General features: G+C 35.0%; 1 protein-coding gene across 1 annotated transcript; it reads right to left on the bottom strand.

The window, feature by feature from the left end:
• Window positions 1–16,810: 16,810 nt before the first annotated feature.
• Window positions 16,811–18,115, bottom strand: LOC141486583 (uncharacterized). Its single transcript, XM_074184770.1, has 2 exons — window positions 17,685–18,115; window positions 16,811–17,629 (listed from the first exon to the last, which is right to left on the bottom strand). The coding sequence occupies exons 1-2, from the start codon at window positions 17,920–17,922 to the stop codon at window positions 17,382–17,384; spliced, it is 486 nt and encodes a 161-aa protein (XP_074040871.1). The 5' UTR covers window positions 17,923–18,115; the 3' UTR covers window positions 16,811–17,381.
• Window positions 18,116–20,908: the final 2,793 nt, after the last annotated feature.

Genomic DNA, 20,908 nt, shown 5'->3' on the forward strand with positions numbered 1-20,908 from the left:
ATAATTTAGATGAAACCGGGAATTTTTCAGTCTATTCACCACCTAAGATAATAGCCTTGAAAGGTTTGAAGCAACTGGGTAGTATGACATCCGGAGAAAGTGGGATCAATGTAACTATGATTGCTGCGGTTAATGCCATCGGTAACCATGTGTCGCCCATGTTGATATTTCCTCGCCTGTTTTTCAAAGACCACATGTTACATGGTGCACCACCGGGTTCAATTGGATGGGCAAATTCATCAGGCTGGTCAAACGTAAAATTGGACAGTAAAAACAATGCTGCACACTACGTTGCCAAGATAGTTGAGGTTTTAGATGACGGATACTCAGTCAAATATTCCAAAACAGTTATTGGAAATAATAAATTTGTGGGAAAGAAAGTTTTTGGCTTCATACTACTCCATCTTGATACAAAAAAAAGGATGATGGAGTCTTCCAAAGAAAGGAAGGAAGTAACTCTATAAAGTTACTTCCTTCCAAAAACCAAAAAACTTTCTTTTCCAAAAATTAATCACTCCTAAAAAATATAACCCCTTCAATTCAAATAAATTTGTGTATTCACTTAAGGAGGTCTCTTGTATCTCCGAAGGAGACATAATAAAATAACTGCCTTCACCAGAATTGGTTGGAACATCACAACGCCAACAAAATATGATGTCCTTCAATGTTGAATTCAATACATACAATGTAAAGTAATCATCTTTGTCATCTTATAATTAATGTAATACAGAAGATTTCGTTGGTTTGTGTTGTTTTTTCTCAATTGAAGACAATTTGTCCTCTGTCCACAGGTACAACATAATATGGACAAAGGTACAACACAGTGTTGTACCTTTGGACGCCCTGTCAAAAAAAAATAATTTTTTTTTCAAAAGGTAACTGAAACGAATCCATAGACGTATATTTTGTGATTTATAGATAAAGGTTGTATCTAGTTCTGTGTTCTTCAATGGTGACTATAAAGTAACTCTTAAACATTTTGAGTCAATCGACATGAAATTTGCCCAAAGGTACAACGCTCTCCCCTACATTTTACGATAACGTTTTCGTTGTTAAAATCCATATTCTGGTTTGCTTTCAAATAATCGAATTAGATTTTAAAATGTATCTTTCTTTTCATTCAAATTTTTAAATATCTAAATATTTCATCTGTAGTACAAAATTGCGCTAACACTTATAATTCTTAAAATCCATTTTTTTATTTTTTTTAACAACCTTTCAAGGAGGTTACGTACAGCGCCATCTGCCCGCGAATAGATCAAGCAATAATGTCGATAATCCTGTCAATACAGATCCCGAGCTTGAGAGTTACAAACAAGCAAACAAATATACATACATACATACAGGTGAAGCTAATATAAAACTTGCAAAAATAGGGTGGACCTAGTGAAGAAACAACATTGTTGGTTATGGTACCTATTAATTGGGGAGCCCAAGCGGGGATTTCGGGATTTACTAAAGCGCGGCAGATTAACATACAGGTGGATACCTTGTACCCTGTTAAGTACCACCAAAAAATATGAGCCATATAAATAAGGCCGCCTGTGAGGGGTGAAGGATCAGATTAGTAAAAAAAATTGATCATCAGAAATTCTCGAGCGCGTCAGATTAAGGTAGGGTGAGTTAATTATCTGCTGAGAAGTGTATATTCCAGTAATCTGACAATTTGAGAGTGACGTTAAGAAAGAAGAGGGCAGCAAAGTTGTAAAAAAATAACGTCATTGAGACATTCTCGGGCGTAGCTATGTTTTTTCATTTTGAAGGAAATAATTCAAGGATAACGAAAAATATATAATCTGACGATTTCCGCAAGCCGATATAACAATAATTCGTCGATAAAGTTTAATGCGTGCAGCTGTGTGATACCTATATTTCCCTCATCGGGTTTCTATTTCTCTATTCTCTATTCACTTTTTCCCTATCTATTACTCTCTCACTCCTTCCCCACTTTGAATTCTGTTTGCCGATGTCATCACAGCTGATCACAGAGACTCGTTCGTGATGAAGATGATGATTATTCAATCAATCAATTGATTCATGTAACCATTACTACGTGGTAGAAAATCATAATGTAGAAAATGAGAAATCAAACTTTCGATGTTTTTACCACTTCTATTTGTAACTAACGTTACTGCAGTTTCATTCTATAAGGACATTTTCAAATTTAAACTTAAACTTAAACGTAAATAAAAGTGGTAAAAAACATAGAAAGTTTCATTTCTCTTTTCTTCATTAATTATTCAATTGATTATGAAAAGTTTAATATTTTTGAGAATTTAGAAAAAATAATTTTCTTATAAATACAAGTATTTTACTAAAAAAAACATACACTCATTCATTTGCATGCTATTTCCTGAGCTTATCAATTAATTAGGTTCAATGAATTGAAGAAAATAAAAAAAAATATATTTTTTTGTCAGATTAAGCGAATCCCTCTAGATAATCGTCAGATTATGAGACATCACGTCTAAAACATAAAGATGAACCATATATATCTCAATCTCAATAATGGCCGCGAGTTTGCGTCAGATCGAAATCGACAGATTATTGAATAAGAGATTTTTTTTGTTACACTTAACACCCCCTTAGTATATCTGACGCGCTCGATTGAATTTTATTCTTTCCACTTTTAACCTCGAGTATGTCCATGCAACAGTATTTTTTTACATATTCAAAAATCTATAGCCGCTTCCCCCACTGATGAAAAGGTATATATTATATAACATTGTTTTCTTCTTATCATCTAAGCTTTGCAACCTAATATGTCTCAATGACGCTCGAGTAAATTCCTAATTTGCATCGTGGGCTCCTCTGCTACATTGAGACGCCACTCGACCTAATAATTTCAATCTAGCGCAAATTTTTACCAAATCAGCGTAAGGATAGTTATGACATTTTATAGAAACCGTTTTTTTTACATCTTCAACGCCTTGTATCTCAGAAAGGAAGCAATGCTGGACATATGTTCATAGGGACTTTTTTTCTTAAAATGACCTAACAAATCACCCTCTGAAGTTTCGTACCCTAGTTAGGGAACACAGTCCACCCCATTACTTCAGTGAACAACTTCGGAATAAAATGGAATACTGTCACCGGACAGCTGTGGAATTTTCATTCCACTCATCCTGGAAACATAACTCCCATCTCATGTATCCCATAAATCTCGAAGAGAAGTTATTACATCCCGAAGGATCTTATACTAAGTCACTGATTATGAAATTCCTTATGGCGTTGGCAAAGGTTATCTATGTTGTTCGATAGAGTCAAGAGAGATTTGTATTGAGTGGACAGTTGCTTAAAGTTTCAGGAATTCGACTGCTGCAAGTTTCACAAGTAGTGGTATTAACCTGGACGTGAATGCCATTTGTCTTGGTTTGACTTGACCTCCCTTCTCCATTATTCTTGGGGTTTGCGGTTACATCGTAAACAATGCAGCAAACTTTAAACACGTATCAAGCAGTATTAGTTACCTGTAATTGCTGGTTCTATATATTGACGGGCTATTTCATTACACCATATTTCATTAGAGTTTCAGTTGAATTGCTTTGGGTTTGTGGCAATTTCCTAGATTGTAAAGTATGTGTGTGAAATAGCTTTGGACGATTAAATTTTGTAAGGGATGCAGAGGAATGTTGGACAGTATCAACTCGCATATCTACCTACATCTTTCATGGATTTTGCAAGAGTTATATGTTATATGAAGTTATATGAAGTGAAGCCCAGTCGTTTCTTTGACAGTCATTATTAGGTTGTTTCAGAAGTTTTGGCCCTTTTGATGTCATGTGTTTCTGTAGCTCTATATCTCAATGAATATTCATTCTACTGTGTCGCAGTATACAGTGTGTAAAAGCCAAAAAGAATAATTGCATTATTTCGGATACTGTACATATGTAAAAGAAAATCCCGAAACACATCAAATGAAAATAATAATTTGACATTCTTCAACGTGAAAATGCTACCCCTACCTTCAACCCCCTTCGAATGACAGGTACAACCACAAATTGTTTAAATAGGAAGTATAGGTTCGTGATATATCGTTTGAAAGGTCTCTTCATTCTCTATTCAAAAATGTTATCGCTTTCAAATTTATTGAAACAATTAGATAAAATAAATTAGAATCATGTGGTTACCGAAATTCGATAAAATACACTCAAAAATTTAAACGTAATGCAAAACGTGATGAAATGTAGAATATAAAAAAAATGGATGTTAACGAAGTAGATGTCCAAAATGTTCACTGCGAACGTCTTGGCACCATCCTAATGTCAAATAAAACTGTCTTCTAACATTATTTAACATATCAGGCGTGACCGACCTAATCGCAATCGTTATTCGTTCTTTTAAGTCATTCATATCCTAATAAAAAAAAATTTTCCTTATCCACCGATTGGAAAATGTTGTATCGAAGTATTGCCGGACATTAACTTGAAAACACGGTGGTGCTCCATCCTACAGGTTTTTTTCCAATATTCGTCACTCAGAATATTTGAATTTATAAAGTTGTGCCAAGTCCAATTGAATTTTTTTTTTGGTCAAATATTCTACATTGGTAACTCTCAAACGATATATCTGAAGTCGACCTGTGATATACGGGGTATGAAAAATCGCTTGCCACATAATGTGAATAAAAATTTGCAGAATCTTTCTTATTTTGAATGGAACACCCTGTATATTATTGATCCATAAGGAGTGCCAACGAAACCTCTACAAATTTCATTAAGTATTCCCTATGGCTAGGTTCACTAGTTTTTCTTAAAAAACATAGACTTCAGCTCTGCATTCAAGAAAATGGAAGACATTTCGAACATATTTTATAGAAAGTTTCATTACCAGCCTTCATTAAACTCTTCCTTTTTTAGTTTTGTAGTTTGTCAGCTGACAAATTTAAATATCTAGAACTTAGGCCCTGAATTCATGAATATACACCATAACATTAAAAAAAATAGTAATATTCACAATGTTTTTTTATTTAATCTTGTTTGGTTTTATATTGCACGATTTATGGAAAAAATTCTGCATCCAATGAAAAAAATAATTTTCCATTTAGAAAATTGTGATAGATACATACCTACATTTATTTCGTAAAAAACTATTTGTTTGGACACGTTATAATGTACAAAATTGAAACAAGATATCTTTCGTACATTCTTATCAGTCGTCAAATGGATTTCGCTTTGAAAAAATTCTTTCATCGAGTTTACGGCGTAGAAATAGAAAGAACGACCATTTTTCGAAAAAAATGCTTTTTGGAAGAAAAACTATTGAACCTAGGCATAGGGAATATTTAATAAAATTTGTAGAGGTTTCGTTGGCGCTCTTTATGGATCAATAATATACAGGATGTTCCATTTAAAATAAGGAAGATTCTGCAAATTTTTATTTACAATATGTGGCAAGCGGTTTTTAATACGCTGTATAACGCAGGTCGACTTCAGATATATCGTTTGAGAGAGTTACCACTGTAGAATATTTGATCAAAAAATAAATACAATTGGACTTGGCACAACTTTATAATTTCAAATATTCTGAGTGACGAATATTGGAAAAAAAAACCTGTCATGCTAGATATCTCGAAAACCGTTAAAATTTTCGAAGTGAAGATATACGTAAAGTGTGTTTTATTTTCTATGTAGAAACCGAAAAAGCGATAAAAAGTATAGGTTGCCTTTTGAAAAAACACAGTTGGGATCCGCTCAGAAAAAATTGAACACCCTCTGTGACCGCCAATATTTTTATTTTGTCAGGCTCGTGCGATGAGGTAATATTATAAAAATTTAGATTTCTATCTGTTTCCTAAATTGAGATATGGAACACCGCGCCACTGTTCTATATATATATATATATATATATATATATATATATATATATATATATATATATATATATATATATATATATATATATATAGACAAAGAAGATTTTATCGAGTGTGTATGATATACAAATCAAAAAATAAACAATTAATGGACATAACACTCCAAAAAAGGGGGCAAACCGCGGACACGTGTTTCTGGCTATTGGCCTCATCAGCGCGTTGCAGCCAAGTGTAAAGATGGGCAACACTTGTTTGCCGAAAGCAGGAAACAACACAAACGCACGGAGTCAACAAGAGGAGCCAACCGCACATTTGTGGTTCCAGTTAGAAGACCTAGAATTCCCAGGCTACATCTAACACGACCACGTAGGCAGCTACAGCTACCTGCGTGACTTCCGGGTCCAGGATATGAATACAATTAGAAATTTTATCGAGTGTGCATGATATAAATCAAAAATGAAAAATTCGTGGATACAGCACTCCAAACAGGGGGGCAAACCGCGGACACGTGTTTCTGGCTTTTGGCCTCATCAGCGCGTTGCAGCCAAGTGTAAAGATGGGCAACACTTGTTTGCCGAAAGCAGGAAACAACTCATATGCACAGAGTCAACAACAGGAGCCAACCAGTTAGGTCTTCTAACTGGAACCACAAATGTGCGGTTGGCTCCTGTTGTTGACTCCGTGCATATGTGTTGTTTCCTGCTTTCGGCAAACAAGTGTTGCCCATCTTTACACTTGGCTGCAACGCGCTGATGAGGCCAATAGCCAGAAACACGTGTCCGCGGTTTGCCCCCTTTTTTTGAGTGTTATGTCCATTAATTGTTTATTTTTTGATTTGTATATATATATATATATATATATATATATATATATATATATATATATATATATATATAGAACGATAAAAATAAAATAAAAAACAACAATAAAAATTAATTGGCACTCCAGGGCGACTTCATTGATTCCAGTGGCGCATTTACTTTTTCAGCTGCAGGAAAACCCGGAAAAACCTGCAGCACCACATCATCTGAAGATCTTAATCTAACAATACCCTCTCTCTTATAAAACAAAATGTAGGGTGTCTCCAGAGGCTCTAATAAATTCAATGCATCACCAGAACACTTCGTGACACGACTATCGTCAAACTTAAACCAGTCCGTTTCTTCTTTGACCAAGGCGTAATAATGACCAAATTCAACGCCAGAACCACGGTGAACAATGACTGCATGAATATTATAATATTGGTCTGCTAGGTTGAAATGTTCATCTATTTCGAACCATCCAAAGAGTTTCTTGCTTCCGTTAGAGGTTGAGTCTTGTTTGAAAATCATCAGTGTTATTATTAGATTGACTGGAACCTCAGCTATACTTGTTTCCTTATGACAGTCAGTTACTTGACAATACAGTCGATCATCACCTGTTAAAAATTCCATTTTCAGATGATTTAACAATAAGCTTTGCACGGACTGGTTATTATTAGTCGTATTAGGAAAAGCTAGATGAAGTTCCAGAAATTCACATAGGTTTTTGGTACTTCTTGAACATTTACCACAAAGTAAACCAATGAGGATTTTTCCAGCAAAAGATTTACAAACACAAGACGAAATGGGTTGTACGGAATCATTCAGTCCAGAGCGGTCAGAAGTATTGATTTTGCTATTGTTTTGCTCACGAAGAGTATTCAACAAGAACCGCAAGAATTCGGAACAATCCTCTTGTTGTCCTAACGAGTATCTAGTGGACTTCAAAGACTCCAGGAAATCGGTTGGAGGGAAAGATGATACCTTCTTACGAAACTGCAGCTGCATGAACAGTTGTTTGAGTTTGATGAATAAGTAGGAAACATTTCCTAGAAAGATTTTATCGAGTGTGTAGAATATACAAATGGAGTGTTATGTCCACTAATTGTTTCATTTTTGATTTGTATATATATATAGTATGTTCATTTTATTTATAATTGCCATTTGGACACTTCTCTCTTTGTCACTTCTATTTTTATTTGCATTTGTTTCAGTAATTTTGCAAGTCGTTCTTACAGTGTATCCTTTTTGGACTATCTGTATCACATTTTTTCAGAAATATTTTACCTCCAATGCAGTACGCAGCTTTGTAGTTTTTTCGGTTCCGAGATCTCTCACCTTTTTGAGGAGCATCTGAGTGTGCAATCTTAGGTCGTCATTGAAATAAATATTTCTGCTAGTGCTTTCAAGGCCACAGTCATTTACCTTTACTCCTCTCATTTTTTTTGGCTTCTGTTATCATTTCTTCCTTCTTCTCAGTATCGTTTTTATTCATTCTACAATTGATTTCAATATATTCTCTCACTGATTCACCCACTGTATTTGCGATATCCATCGTGATCAGGTTGGTGTTTTTGTTCTGCTTTTCTGGGACTCCGTACAATATTAGATGTTTTTTAAGTGTAGTATACGTTGGTTCAGTTCATCATATTCTTTCGTAATTGATCTCAGTTTTATTGATACCTCATCTGTAGTTTTTGTCACGTTTCGAAGTCTGTTCTATGCTTTTTCGTAATCAGGACGATTCTTTTTGGATCGGATGGTCATGTGCGCTGAATATGAACCCTATACGACAACAAGAGACGTTCTAGACCAGTGGTCGCCAACCTGTCGATCGAGAGCTACCGGTAGCTCGCGGAGGCAATTCTTGTAGCTCTCACAACGAGTTTAATTTAAAAAATACAAACTGCAAAAATCAGAGAAGCTTTCGAAAATTCCACAAAAAATCTAATTGTCATAATATTAAACATGAACAGCGGCAACGTTGCGGTGAGCGATCTGCCGCTGACGCCATCAAGCTAGAATCGGCTAGAACCGACCAGCCGGACAAGCGCGTTAGTGTTCGAGAACGATCTGGATTGCTTTGAAAGGGATAAATACGCACGGCGTGGCGACATTGCGCCCAGTTTAAAACTGAACGCGTAACCAACGTCCAGCGGTTGGGTTAGTAGAGAACAACAAAAATAATATTATGGCAAGCAGTTGTAAGAAGGTGAAGACATACCACTTTCATTCGGAATGGAAAGAACACTACTTTTTTACAGAAGTTAAAGATAAAAATGTGTGTTTGTTATGTATTACTTCGGTCTCCGTTGCTAAAAAAGGAAATATTGAGAGACATCATAAAACTGTACATTCTAATTTTGAAAAATCATTCCCACTACATTCTGCCGCCAGAAAGAAGAACCTGAAACAGTTAAAAAAGCAGTTAATTGGACAACAATCAATATTTTTAAGAACAGTCGACAAAAATAAGGCTGAAACTGAAGCATCGTACCGTGTGTCCCAGATAATTGCACAAAAAAAGAAACCTTATGAAACGCCTGATGAAACAGGCGTTTTTAGAAGCTGCCGATTCGTTATTTGCCAACTTTAGAAATAAAGACGAGATAGTTTCAGCTATAAAATCTATGCAGCTTTCTGCTAATACAGTGATGAGACGTGTAGAAGTAATGAGCAATGATATTTTTTTACAGTTAGAACTGACTTAGATAACTGTGTTCATTTTCCACTTCAACTGGATGAATCAACAGATGTCGTTGACACTGCCCAGATGGCCGTGTTCGTCAGGATGGTTTTTAGTGATTTTACGATTAAAGAAGATCTTTTGAAGTTCATTCCACTGAAAGGACACACTACTGGACGTGAGTTGTTTTCTCATTTGAAAAATATTATTTCTTCCGAGAAAATTCCAATATCGAAAATGGTAGGCTTGACAACCGATGGCGCTCCAGCTATGATGGGTTGTGATAAGGGTCTGGTGGCGTTATGTCGTAAAGATGAAACTTTTCCGCAATTTCTCTATTACCACTGCATTATCCATCAGCAAGCATTATGTGGAAATTTCCTGAAACTAAACAACGTTATGAAACTGGTGGTAAAAATTGTGAACAAGATTAGAGCTCAAGCGTTACAAAGAAGATTATTCAGAACCTTGGCCGATGAAGTTGACTGTCAATTCGAGGACCTACTCCTTCACTCTGAAGTCCGATGGTTAAGTAGAGGACGGGTGCTGAAACGTTTTAATGATGTCCTATCTGGCATAGTTCAATTTTTCAAACAACGCGATGAACCGACTCTGGAACTAGAAAATTAAATCTGGCTTAGAGATTTTGGTTTTCTCGTGGACATTACAGAGAAATTCAACGAACTTAATTTGCAGCTTCAGGTGAGAGACAAAGAACTAGCGGAAATGATTTCTGATATAAAAGCATTTATCAAAAAGCTGGAGTTTTGGGAACAAAACCTAATTAACAGCGATGCCAAGCATTTTCTTATTCTTTCAGAAAAAATATCTTAAAATCCATTAGAACCCTATGACAACAAATATCATGTAGAAATAATTTCTACCCTGAAGAATAACTTCAAAAATCGTTTTAAGGATTTCAATGAAATGGCTTTAGTAGCGTAGTTTGTTGTTTCACCCTTTATGAAAATTGATATCCAACAGTTTGCAACTTATGTTATGCAGAACTTTGGCGAAGACATCGCTGCAACAGAAATGGAAGCCATTGAGTTTCAAAATGATTTAGCCCTAAAATCGTTAGTCTCAAGTACTGAATGTATCTGGCCTATTGTAAGTAAAGACAAATATTCAGTTCTATGCCGTGTTGCCTTGAAAGTGAAAGTATTATTCAGTTCAACCTATTTGTGTGAATCTTCTTTTTCCAATATGAAGTTTATTAAGAACAAATATCGCAATCGACTTACAGATGAACATTTGGATAATTGTATTCGAATGGCTGCATCAAATTATACTGCAAACTTTAAAAAAATTATCGATGAGTCTGAGTGTCAGCCTTCTCATTGAACGTGCTTTTTTATTTTTCAATATTTATGTTCATGATAGTGCGTTACTTTTTTGTTGTTATTATTAACTATTTTTAAATTATACGTGACATGCCGTTGTGGCTGGATAAAAGTTTGTGTTTATTTTTCAAACACCTTGGTTTGATAGGTAGGAATGTAGGCTATGAACAAGTACGTACTAGTAATATTAGTTATTTTGTTATTAGTTTATTATTAGTATGTATTACCAGTTAAATAGTAAAATAAATACATATAATGATAAATTAACTGTGGATTATTTCATTTACGTTGCATTACGTGGCTTCCGTGTGGGTAGCTCGCTGTTTATTCCAAAATCAACAAAGTAGCTCAACACATTGAAGATGTTGGCGACCACTGTTCTAGACAGTGATTGGACACCGATGAGCTACCCAGGCATTTCCTAAAGGCGAACACCCACCAAAAAAACTATGCTTACTGTGTGGTGGTCAGCGGCTACTGTGATTATTTACTATAACTCATACAACCGGATCAAACCATCACAACAGAGTCATAAGGGGAGTGTCGAAGTTCTGCCTCACCCACCATACTCCCCAGACCTCACGCTAACCGACTACTATCTTTTCAAATACTTTGATGAAATTTCCCACTGGTGGTAAAATATACTGATTCGAAGGGCACTTATTTGGATCAAATTAAATAGGTATTCGCTGAGATATCACAGTTCAAAATAAACTTATAAAAACTGAGAAAACTTTCGAAGCAACCTAATATGTATTATCTGTCACAGAAACAACCGTACATGATATTTGACAATGTAACATTCGTGGCTTCAATAGTAATGTTAGTAAGCATTTTTATTGATTTGGAATGGTTGAATGATGAAATACATTCATGAGTTGAAAGATTTCGTTTATTCAATTATTATAGAGTGAGGTTCAGAAATTATGTTCCCTTGGAAGTGATAGCTATGACGAATATCACAAAAAATCATAATTGAAAAGACGGGTTGTATGGCTCCCCATTTGAAAAGTAGTAAGAGGTTGTCCGTTTTAATAATTCTACTTTGAACTAGAATATCTCAGTGAATACTTATTCAATCTAATAGAAATAAGCCAACGTTTCACAAGTCGATACAGTCTGTCAGCATAAAAATTGTGTGCTAGGGATTCGATGGAATCGACGAAGGCCGTTTATGTCTGGTCCTGATTGGTGAAGGTTAAGAAAGCGATATTCCATAATTGAAAATCGGAATAAAATACTATGAAAGAATTCTGATTTTCAATTATGGAATATCATTGACTTTAGGTCGATGACGGCCACTGTCTTGCACTGATGAGTGGCTAATGAGCCCTAAACCGGTCTGCAAGTGTGCCCGTTCCAAAATTGAAGGTCGTCTCTTTCAGTTGTATTGCCAATTGCATATGCAGGAAATTTTCTGTGAAGATTCCTGCACTGAAGCCTGTCGGATATAATCCAACACCCTTCGTGATATTAGCCAAGGGAGTAGTTGTTTTTTGATAGGCGTCAGTATATTCAACCTACTGTGTAGGTATATTCGAGACTGGCTTGAACGTTTAAAGTTTATTTCTTTAGATTTGTTTACTACCAGTCCTCAAGCATATCCCACTGACTAATAAGAAAGTTTTTCTGCCTCATTCAGAGGAATCGGGCACATTTCGAATATCCACTAGATGGAGTGACATTTTGTTTTTCGCTCCAACTTAGGAAGAGGAATGAAATACTCTGAAAGAATTCCGATTTTCAATTATGGGATATCACTGACTTTAGGTAGATGATGGACACTATCTTGCACTGATGAGTGGCTAATCAACCCGAAGCCGGTCTGCAAGTGTGCCCGTTCCAAAATTGAAGGTCGTCTCTTTCAGTTGTATTGCTAATTGCATATGCAGGAAATTTTCTGTGAAGATTCCTGCACTGACGCCTGTCGGATATAATCCAACGCCCTTCGTGGTATTAGCCAGAGGAGTAGTTGTTTTTTGATAGACGTCAGTCCATTCAACCTACTTTGTAGGTATATTCGATCCTGGCTTCAACGTTTAAAGTTCATTTCTTTAGATTCAATTAATCTCTCGAATTACACTCCCTTAAATTTATACTTAAGTTAACTATTGCATTTGGCAAAAATATATCTGGATTACACCGAATACATTTCAATTGCGAAGTAGAAACTCTGAATTGGGCTTTTTCGACAGAAAATTTCAATTTTCACTGTACTGCGTTTTGGAAACTGGCTGCTGATTTTTTGGGAGTTCCTGAAATATTTCGATTGGGTCCAGTAGTTCTTCGCATAACTAGTGCCACTCAAATATCATCATTATCGAATCTTTGAACATTTCTCATGAGTACACGCACACATGTGGAGGCTTTCCGACTCCGGAATCCCGCCTAAAGGGCGCGACTACAGAAATGACGTCGCTTGAAGATAGAAGCTCAACGGCTGGAGTACACGAGGTGCGTTGTCCTTTGCTTTGATCCGGCCAGATCGAGTAGGATATGTCGCGTAAGTGTAAGAATTGAGGCGAATTTTGTCATTTCGTTCGTAGAGACGCCCTTTTTACGTTGTCTAGCTCTCTATTGAACGGGAGTCATGTGTTATATACCCATCCTTTGTAGCCGTACAATCACGACAGAAACGTGAGTTTTACAAAAGCAGAAAAAAGTTGTACTTATACTGTGTTTCTTGAAGTTACGATGAGAGGTATATGGCGAATTGACTGAATATATACGACATTTTCATAAATGTAATTTATCCTTCTACACAGGAATATTTTCTGATAGGTGGTGTTATATTTTAGATTTTCTATATTTAAATATATAATATATAAAGGAAATATTCACTTCAAGAGCTAATGATTCAACAACGTATTTTTGTACCTAACAATAAACATGACAGTTCCTATTCCTAATACTTATATCTGAAGCAAATTCAAATCCAAGATAGAGTGGATGTAAACATTGACATGCCCTACGCACGTGATATTGAAAATCCCAAGAATTGGCCAGGGTCATATTTAGAACCAACATCTTGTTGATCGCAATAACGAGTGAAATGCACAAGTTTTTCAGTTTAACGGGAAAAATGCAGATAATATGTGTAATATAAAAATATTTTCAATGGATTTTTCACAGCGCACTCAAGCATTATATGAAAAGAGACGTAATTATTTCTTTATTGATAATTTTTATTTTATGTAAAATCAAAAGGAATATTAATCAAAATTATTCAACTGGATGAATTTGTCTCTTCATCAGTAGTGTCATCCTCACCAATCTGAATTATCAGTGGCTCGATTTGTGCCTCTATTATGTTATCAAGCTTCCACATCTTTGTCTCGACTTCCGATATGCCGAACATACTTCTCCCATTTCTCCGCTGTGACTCTTTTCAAAGCCTCATCAAAAACATTGTGTTATGCTGAGCTACAAAATTCTTCACATCCGCCCATATTAACTCGAGGGGATTGAGCTCGCAGTGGTATGGAGGCCGGCGAAGGACAATTATGTTTTGGCCTGCTGCCATCTCATCGACTATTTATTTTTAGTATTCAAACTTGCGCTCCTTGACAATTTTTAGTAGCTGTACTCTTAGCATCGAGTCTTCAAAGCTAATATTCTTTGATCGCAGCCAATTTTGTGTTTCAACCTTCTTTGAAGACGTTGTCAGAATCTTCTCTAACCGTCGCGAATGATAAGGTGCATTGTCCATTACAATCACAGCATTATCCTCCAGATGGGGTAGAACTTTGGAAAACTACTGTTCGAAAGATTCAGCGTTCATTTCTCCGTGATTATCTCTAGTTTTCTTCGACTCGAAACACCACAGCTCTTCAGCAACAAACCCATTCTCATTGTCGATGTGACAAATAATAAGCCGTTTTCCTTCACCTGAAATTATGAAGAGGTATGTAAGTAAATAAAACAAATACGAGGGTTACTTTTTATATATTGAGATTGAGGCAGATCCTAATATAAATATAAGTTAACCTGATGGATTTGTTAATCCAGTGGATAGTCCATCTAGAAAGGTCCTCCTAGATGAGGTCACAGTTTCATCGACCCATACTTTAGGGGTAGTATGACCAGCATTAACCCAGGTTTCATCCATATAATAAATTGTTCTCTGTTGTTCCCTATAAAATTCAATTTTGGTCGAATACTCTCTTCTCCATAACACAATTTCCTCTCTATCCAATAATAAACTATTGCGCCCTCGTTTTTTCCATACAAAATTCAAATGTTTCAATACTTTATGGAATGTTGACCGCTTAAAACTTGGCAATAAAACATCTTCATTTATTTCTGTGAGTAGGTACTTTGTCTATCGTGGGTATTTCATTTCTGAAAAAGTACTCATGCACTTTCCTCCTGATTGCATGTTTATCAGCATCATCTATTGATTTTATAATGGTTTGACGATTCTGATTCGTATTCGGTTTGGAAAATGTATGATTTTGTTTATATTCCCGTAAAACATTGTAAATCGAAGCGCAACACACTCCAATTTTATCGGAAACTTTCGATATGACTTCGTCGACAGTCGATGTCTCAATTTCTTCGATCTCTTTCTTGAACACATTTGAAATCACTTCTTTCATCTCAACACTCAAATGTCTTTTTTTGAATCGTTTCCTGGCTGGACTCAGAGGATAGCTCACAGTGTCATCAGCAGTGTCTGTACTGGACATCTTGGAAAACAATTTTAAACAATATAATATAACGCACGCCACACAAACACGCAAACGACTGATTAAAACCCTGTGCTGGTACCGAACTCGTACCAAGAAGGCTTATTCACCAATGACCGCTGCCCTTTCCATCTGACACTGGGCGATCACGTGAACATCACGCTTCGGTTTTGTTTTGTTTTACTCTATCTTGGATTTGGATAGACTTTAGTTGTCATCAAAAGTATGATAATATAATATATAACATCTCTCCGTTCAAGTTCAATTACTTATATAATTCGAATTCTTTGAATTTTGATGGTATTCTAATAATTCTATTAGATTTTCTAGGGATGCGTGAAATAGAAGATGAGGGCGAATGTGTTTCCGAATCTATTTTATTTTCATCACGTGTGTTTTTAATCGATGGCTGATTATCTGGACTGTTATTAATAGTTGGTTCTGACCTGAAGAATTTTCTGTTTGTCAAAAGTTGACCGTCATCTGTATCTACCACATAGGCCCTAGGAGATGAATGAATTCCCTTTATTTTAAGTTTCTCCCAAAGTTTTCCTTTTCTGTAATACACATTATCCCCTTCATTCAAAGGTCTTTTGCTCCTCCATTGTAATAGAATTTTTGTTTTTCATGTGCTAATATTCTCTTTTCATGAATTCCTTCTGTGATATTTGGCATCAGCTCACTTTATAAAATGGGCATTTTTGTTCTTAGTGTTTTATTGAGCTTAATTTGTGCGTGCTGGAGATTTTTCTAATTGTTTGAGTGGTGTCTTTCGGTATTCCATTAGCATTACATAAATATCCGTACGCTCTTCGTTAGCCTTCCTCAACATGTTTTTCGCAATCTGAACAGCTCGTTCTGCTAACCCATTTGATTGCGGGTATGTTGGGGAACTTGTTGTTAATTTTATATCCCATTTTTTGGCAAATAAATGAAACTGATAACTATTGAAAGGCATATTATCTGATACCAGCTCTTCTGGTATACCGTTTCTCGCAAATATTTCATTCAGTTGGAATATTACATACAACGCAGTTTAATTCCTTGATTTCCAACCAGTTGCAGAAGTAAATAATTCACACCTCTAAATTCCAATATATCAGTTGCAACTTTCTTCCAAGCTTTGTTGAGATCTTTTGGATCAAGGCATAATCTAAGAGATCCATTCTTTTTTCCTACTATTACCAAACTATTGTACCCAGTCTGTTGCGTAATTAACCTTCGACACAACACCTATATTTTCAAGCTCATTTAATACTTTTTGTGGTTTGGACCTTGGAGTGGATGGTACTTTTCTACAAGCATGAACTACCGGAGTCACATTTGTATCTAATTCAATATGATATTCACCTTCTATTTTCCCAGACCTGTAAAAATAGAGGTATGATTTTCTATCAATTTATCAATTTCACAGTTTTCAGTTACGTTATCCACTCGTTTAAAAATATTCAGTTTAATACAGCCTTCCACTCTTAAAATAGGTTGAGATTCTACATTTGTTATCAAGAAATCCAAATTGTGTTTATTATTGCATATTTATGATATTTTACCCAGAGCCTTACTTTTGAAATTACTATAACTAACTAAAATCGCATTTGTTGACTGTACATTAAGCTTCAAACTATCTTGTTTCAACTGTTCTAACACACTTTGTGGTAATAAATTCACCTCAGTTCCCGAATCTAGTTTGAAATTGATATTATGTTTTCCAATTTGAACATTTGAATACCAGGCTTTGGTTATTTCATTCATTACAATCTCGAAAATGAAAAATTCATCATTGGAATCCTCGATTTCAATTTCTTCATTTTTTTTTATATTATAAGTCTGATTGTGAGAAATTTTCAAAAAACAACAATTCTAGAAGTGATTTTTACCTTTACAATAGTTGCAAAATTTTCCAAATGCAGGACAACTTCTAAAACTATGATACCTGTTACATTTTGAACAATGATTTGTTTTGTACTTATATTCATGTACAGTATGACAACCATTCGATGAATTAACAGCCATTGATTTAGTTTTTGTGGTTGACCGGATTTGGTCTACCTATGGCGAATCCTGCAAAACCCTTGCCTGTTCTTCACTAAGCTCCTGTGTTACACAAAAGTCTATTGCTTCTGATAACGAAATGTCATTTGTCTTCAATAAAGCCTTTTGCGTCTTTTTGTCGAAAATTCCGCTAACAATCCTATCTCTTATTAAACTGTCTCTCAAACTGCCAAATTCGCAAGTTGCAACTCGCATTTTCAATTTCAACAATAAAGATTCAAACGGCTCACCGTTATGTTGCTGAACTGCAAAAAAATTGAATCTTTCAATCGTCAGGTACACAATATTGTTCAAATTTACCCAAGATCACATCAAAGTTAGTTTCGTCTTCCTTATTCTCATATTCAAATGTCTGTTTCACTTCTATAGCATCTTCTCCAATCAAATTCAGAAGTATATTGATCTTCCTTTTATCTGTTGCGCCATCCAATCCAGCTGCACTCAAATAAATTTCAAAACAACTTTTCCATTTTGGCCATTCGGTGCCGGCATTTCCTTTCAATTTCAATAGTGGAGGCTTATTGAAACCTTCTGTCATTTTGGCTTTACTCAAATAATTTATTCAACTAAGTTTCTAACTTTACTCTATTTTATTTCCGAATCACACTTCTTGGTCTTTTACCGCTGCCACCATGTTATATTTTTGATTTTCTTTATTTAAATATATAATATATAAAGGAAATATTCACTTCAAGAGCTAATGATTCAACAACGCATTTTTGTAACTAACAACAAACATGACAGTTCCTATTCCTAATACTTATATCTAGTTGTCATCAAAAGTTGTCATCAAAAGTATGGTAATATAATATATAACAGGTGGAGACTTATAGCTTATTCCAAAAGTTTTATTTCAATGTCATTTGTTGTAGCTCCATATGTCGACCAATATTTATTTTACTGTGTCGTGCATTCCATTTAAAAAAAGGCACCCTGAATAACTTTTGGTACAATGATTTGCAGGAAAAATAAAAAAACACGTCAACCATAGTATACAGGGGGACACATTTTGACATATTCATATCTGATATAACTTTCCCAATTTCACCCCCAGAGCACGTCTCCATTTTTTTCCAATGAATCAATTGTTTTACATTATCAGATGTTCAATGATGAACAGATTTCAACAAAATAGAATACATTATGGTCTGAAGCTCATAGTTTGGAAGCTCAAAATTATTTGAGCTGAAAACAAGCCACCCTGAATGAAGTTCTATACAATCTGTTACCTTGGTTTCATAGTTGTTTTTGTGAAGTACAGTTCAAAAAAGTTTTATTTTCCTTGGTAAGTTTGCATTTGATATTCTCTTCATTTTGCATTTGTCTCATTCTACAATTACGATTACCTACCAGGTGAAGCAATGGTTCATACGCTTCGAGAACGGATTGAAATAGTGAGTTTGTACTTGAGTTTGTACTACCAGAATGGAACTCCGTTCAGGAGTTGTCAACGATGAAGCTATTTGTACCGCAGTTTTAGGGCACGTTGGACTAATGGAAACTTTGAAATCTCTTACTAGGATCAGGAATCAGTCGTACAAATGTTTTCAGGATCCTTCATAAGTACAAATTTCATCCATATTAGACTAGTTCATGAATTAAACGAAGATGATTTCGATAGACGTATCAACTTGCATCCGAATTTCTTGTATAAAATTTGTTTTTCGGATGAATGTACGTTTAGTTTGAATCGGGAGGTGAATTAGCAAAATTGTCGATATTGGAGTGTTACAAATCTTCATTTATACTGTTAAGTTCATACCCAACGACGTCAAAAACTGAATGCTTGGGCAGGAGTTTTAGGTGACCATATCATAGAACACATTTTTATCCATGATAATTTAACTTGTGATAAATATTTGGATATGTTGGAGAATCGAGTAATACCGTGCATCAATGGGGTAATTGAGAAGGATAGAAATGTATTCGAAAACGGAATAGTTTTTCAGTAGGATGGTGCACCTCTTCATTATGCAGCTCTAGTGCGACAATGTTTTGATAATCATTTTCCTGGTCGCTGGATTAGCAGAAGATGTTCTACAGAATAGCCACCAAGATATCCAGATCTCATTCCTGTAGATTTATTTCAATGGGGGTCATTTGAAGTCTGAAGTGTATGAGATAGAATCAACAACATTAGAAGATTTCAGAGAGGATATCATGAGGCATTGTAGAGAAATAACTCCCGAGATTCTCAACTATGTGAGAGCGGCAATGGAAGCTCGGTTGTATCATTGTATGGAAGTTGGTGGAAACGTTTTTGAACATTTTTCATTTTTGAGGAAACGAGATAATGAAATTGCATATATAACATATAATACGTTGGGAAAGTTAGTTAAAAATAATAAAGACCAAATTCGAGAAATCAGGAGTAAATAAATTATAGTGTGCAACGTGCCCTAAGGTGTATATTGGTCAAACTGACAGAACATTATGCATCGAATCCAGGAACATCATGCGAGCTATGTAAATAAGAAAACAAATTCAACATATTCAAATCATCTTCTAGAAGAAAATCATATCTTTAACGAAGAGTTCCAAATTTTGCACATAAAAAATAAACGTTTCAAACTGAATCATTTGGAAGCAATAGAAATTAATAAACTTGAAAATTCAGACATTCTAATGAATGACCAAATAGATTTGAATAGATCACCATTATTGAACTTGTTTTCTTAACAACCGAAGATAATTATTATTGATGTAGATGTGAGGTAATATGCTTCAGGTGATCATAATTGAACAGGTACCTTAGTTAGAGGTTTATGTAATTTTTTGGACGTAGTCTCAATTATGGTTACCTTATAGTATATACATATTAATGTAAGATCAACTTGAAGTATAAATCACTTGACAAAGCTACTGTGCTACAGAAACATGTGATATATTTTTCAAATGAAGTTTTTAGAGATCAAATCTTGAGGTGTGATTTTTGAAGAAGGAATGGAGATGATAGATGAATTTAATTATTATACCGGTTTACATACATATAGTCATATCAATCATTCAAAAATAAAATAAAATTTGGCAAAGGATTTCCAAATATCTACAGCGGTATAAAACCTAAACCTCCACCAATTATTAGATCAGGTATGTAACGGATCTTTCATTCATCATCCTATCTTTAAATTCAAACAAAACAAAGTGTGTGTAAGATATAATCAAAATTTTTCATTCGTTTTAAAGACCTATTGATGCCAGTATCCGAAACTTCCAATTTTCCATGACTGGCGTATAAATCATGCTGAATTTGATGGGTGTAATGTTATCCACTTCCATAAAGTACACTGAGAAAAAAATATCGCAAACTGGAAGAAAGCCCTCCTGAAACAGCTACTTTCATATAAACATTGAATGACACGAAAGAAAACATTCTTTCGAAACAAATACTTCTACATGAATACTGAATTATACAGAATATACTTTTCTCTACTCAGTTTGTATTCCAAACATTCGTTGAAAGTTGCTTCTTTACATGATCTACACATCCATGTATAGAGTTACTTATTTTCGAATTTATTACT

Source organism: Leptinotarsa decemlineata, unplaced genomic scaffold, assembly GCF_025532065.1.
Source record: "Leptinotarsa decemlineata unplaced genomic scaffold, Ldec_3_MD MMD2_tig00026358_RagTag_RagTag, whole genome shotgun sequence".
NCBI classification, from domain to species: Eukaryota; Metazoa; Arthropoda; class Insecta; order Coleoptera; family Chrysomelidae; genus Leptinotarsa; species Leptinotarsa decemlineata.

Coding starts and splice junctions, on each gene's coding strand:
- LOC141486583 (XM_074184770.1), bottom strand. CDS start 17,922: ATGACAGAAGGTTTCAATAAGCCTCCACTATTGAAATTGAAAGGAAAT. Junction 17,630..17,684: donor TAACTTTGATGTGATCTTGG/GTAAATTTGAAC, acceptor ATTTTTTTGCAG/TTCAGCAACATAACGGTGAG.